Raw genomic sequence first — 2,283 nt, 5'->3', positions numbered from 1 at the left:
TTTTTTTTTTTTTTTTTTTTTTGAGACGAGTCTCACTCTGTCACCAGGCTGGCACGATCTCGGCTCTCTGCCTCCGGGGTTCTCCTGCCTCAGCCTCCCGAGTAGCTGGGACTACAGGCATGCGCCACCACGCCCAGCTCATTTTTGCATTTTTGGCAGAGATGGGGTTTCACCATGTTGGCCAGAATGGCCTCGATCTCTTGACCTTGTGATCCGCCCGCCTTGGCCCCCCAAAGTGCTGGGATTACAGGCGTGAGCCACCGCACCCGGCAAGAGAGATTGTTTCTAGATGAGAGTAGGGGGTGAGTGTCCTTAACCCAAAGCTTGTGCCAGTCTCTACCAGAAATAAATGCCCCCAACATCCCCCTGCCTGCCTGTGACATCGTACACCTGGGCAATCTTTCTGCACCACTGCCCCTAGCTCCTCCTCCTGGGGAGGTCCCCAAGGGCATGTAGGACCGGGGCGAGGCTCAGGATCCTAGGGCAGTTGTCACCTGGGGCAGGACGGGCCTCTCTGCCAGCCTCACTGTCCCTATCTGTAAAATGAGGATGGTAACCCTGAACCCACAAGGCCACAGTAAGACTAAACCAAGATGAACGTGCCTTGGGAACTGTGAAGACTGTGGACCCAAGGCTGGTCGCAATGGCTCAGGCCTGTAATCCCAGCACTTTGGGAGGCTGAGACAAGAGGATCACTTGAGCCCAGGAGTTCGAGACCAACCTGGGCAACATGGTGAAACCCCATCTCTACAAAAAAGAAAAAAAATTAGCTGAGCTTGGTGGCCGACTGTGGACCTGAGATAGGTGCTCCTCTTGTCCTGCCCAGACAGCTCTCTGGTACCCAAAGGCCACTGGGCAGCATGGCTGGCACTTGCTGTCTTTCTACCCAAGCATCCTCCCTGTGGCCCCTCTCCCCAGCCTGCTCCCTGCTGGCTGGAGAACTTAAGCCCTCTGCGTCCACTTCCTCCAGTCCTTTCCTGGAGTACACAAAAGGCAAAAGGCGCAGCTGCTGCTTCTTCTTCTTCTTCTTTTTTTTTTTTTTTTGAGATGGAGTTTCGCCTTGTAGCCCAGGCTGGAGTGCGGTGGCGCCATCATAGCTCACTGCAGTCTCTAATTCCTGGGCTCGAGTGATCCGCCTCAGCCTCCTGAGAGTAGCTGGGACTACAGATGCATGACACTACACCCAACTAATTTTTAATTTTTTTGTAGACATTAATTTTTTTGTAGAATCTCACTCTGTTGCCCAGGCTGGAAAGAACAGTGGTGTGATCATAGCTCATTGCAGCCTCAAACTCCTGGGTGCAAGTGATCCTCCCGCCTCAGCCTCCTGAGTAGTTTGGACTACAGGTACATGGCACCACGCCTGGCTAATTTTTTAAATTTTTGTAGAGACAGGGTCTCACTGTGTTGCCCAGGTTGGTCTCGAACTCCTGGTCTCAAGTGATCCTGCTGCTGGGATTACAGGCGTGAGTCACTGTGCCTATTTATCATGCAACATTTATTATCAGGATTCCCGCTCAGTGCTTGGATCCCAGGGGCCAGAGATGCCCGAGGCAACGTTCTACCCTCAAGGTGCCCACTGCTGTAGGGGGAGGACAGTGATACCACCACATGCGAGAGAAGGAGAGGACACAGTTGTCAGGGAGATGGACTGTTTGAGCTTCAGAGGCAGCATCTTGGGGAGGGGTGGCTTTGAAGAAGGAGCAGGACACTTCCAGGTGGACCTTGGAAGGGTGCCAGGCCGGAGGAGCAACGTGTCGCTGATGGGCAGGTTGGGGAGGGTGAGGGATGGAGAGGAGGCCGGAAGACACCCTGTGCCATGTGGAGGGGCCCCACCCTCTGGGGCAAGAGGTCAGGGAGGAGGGCGCTGGCTGGGTTCCCAGGCGCCTGCCCCTAGGAGGCGCAAATGGCCCTAATGGGATTATTAGTTGGAGCAGATGCATCCGGCTCCTGCTGTGGAGGAAACGCTCAAATGATCTTGAACCTACCAGGCTGGGAGAGGCAGGCCGGGGATGGGGCAGACAGGCTGCCAGCCTCTGTGAGATAAGCCCTGGCCTCTCCAGAACCTTTTCAGAACAGCTATGAGCCCCAACCCTGGGGCTGGGTGACCCAAGACAGATCACTCACCCTCTCTGGGCCTCAGTTTCCCCTTACATAAAAAGCAACGGTTAGGCCAGGTGTAGGTGGCTCACACCTCTAATCCTAGTGCTTTGGGAGGCCGAGGCGGGAGGATTTCTTTTTTTTTTTTTTGAGACGGAGTCTCGCTCTGTCGCCCAGGCTGGA

The 2,283-nt window shown here is 54.8% G+C and overlaps 1 protein-coding gene across 1 annotated transcript in view; it reads left to right on the top strand.

Annotated features, from left to right (window-relative positions):
- The window catches only part of LOC105532907 (uroplakin-3b-like protein), a 20,102-nt gene extending 19,156 nt beyond the window's left edge, over nucleotides 1–946 (top strand). The window contains exon 5 of the mRNA XM_011971243.1: nucleotides 919–946. Coding sequence (XP_011826633.1) covers nucleotides 919–946 — 28 coding nt within the window. The remainder of the gene's footprint in view (nucleotides 1–918) is intronic.
- Nucleotides 947–2,283: the final 1,337 nt, after the last annotated feature.

Source organism: Mandrillus leucophaeus, unplaced genomic scaffold, assembly GCF_000951045.1.
Source record: "Mandrillus leucophaeus isolate KB7577 unplaced genomic scaffold, Mleu.le_1.0 Scaffold993, whole genome shotgun sequence".
Lineage (NCBI taxonomy): Eukaryota > Metazoa > Chordata > Mammalia > Primates > Cercopithecidae > Mandrillus > Mandrillus leucophaeus.
The sequence above is the reverse complement of the archived record's forward strand: the minus strand, read 5'-3'. Positions and strand labels throughout refer to the sequence as shown.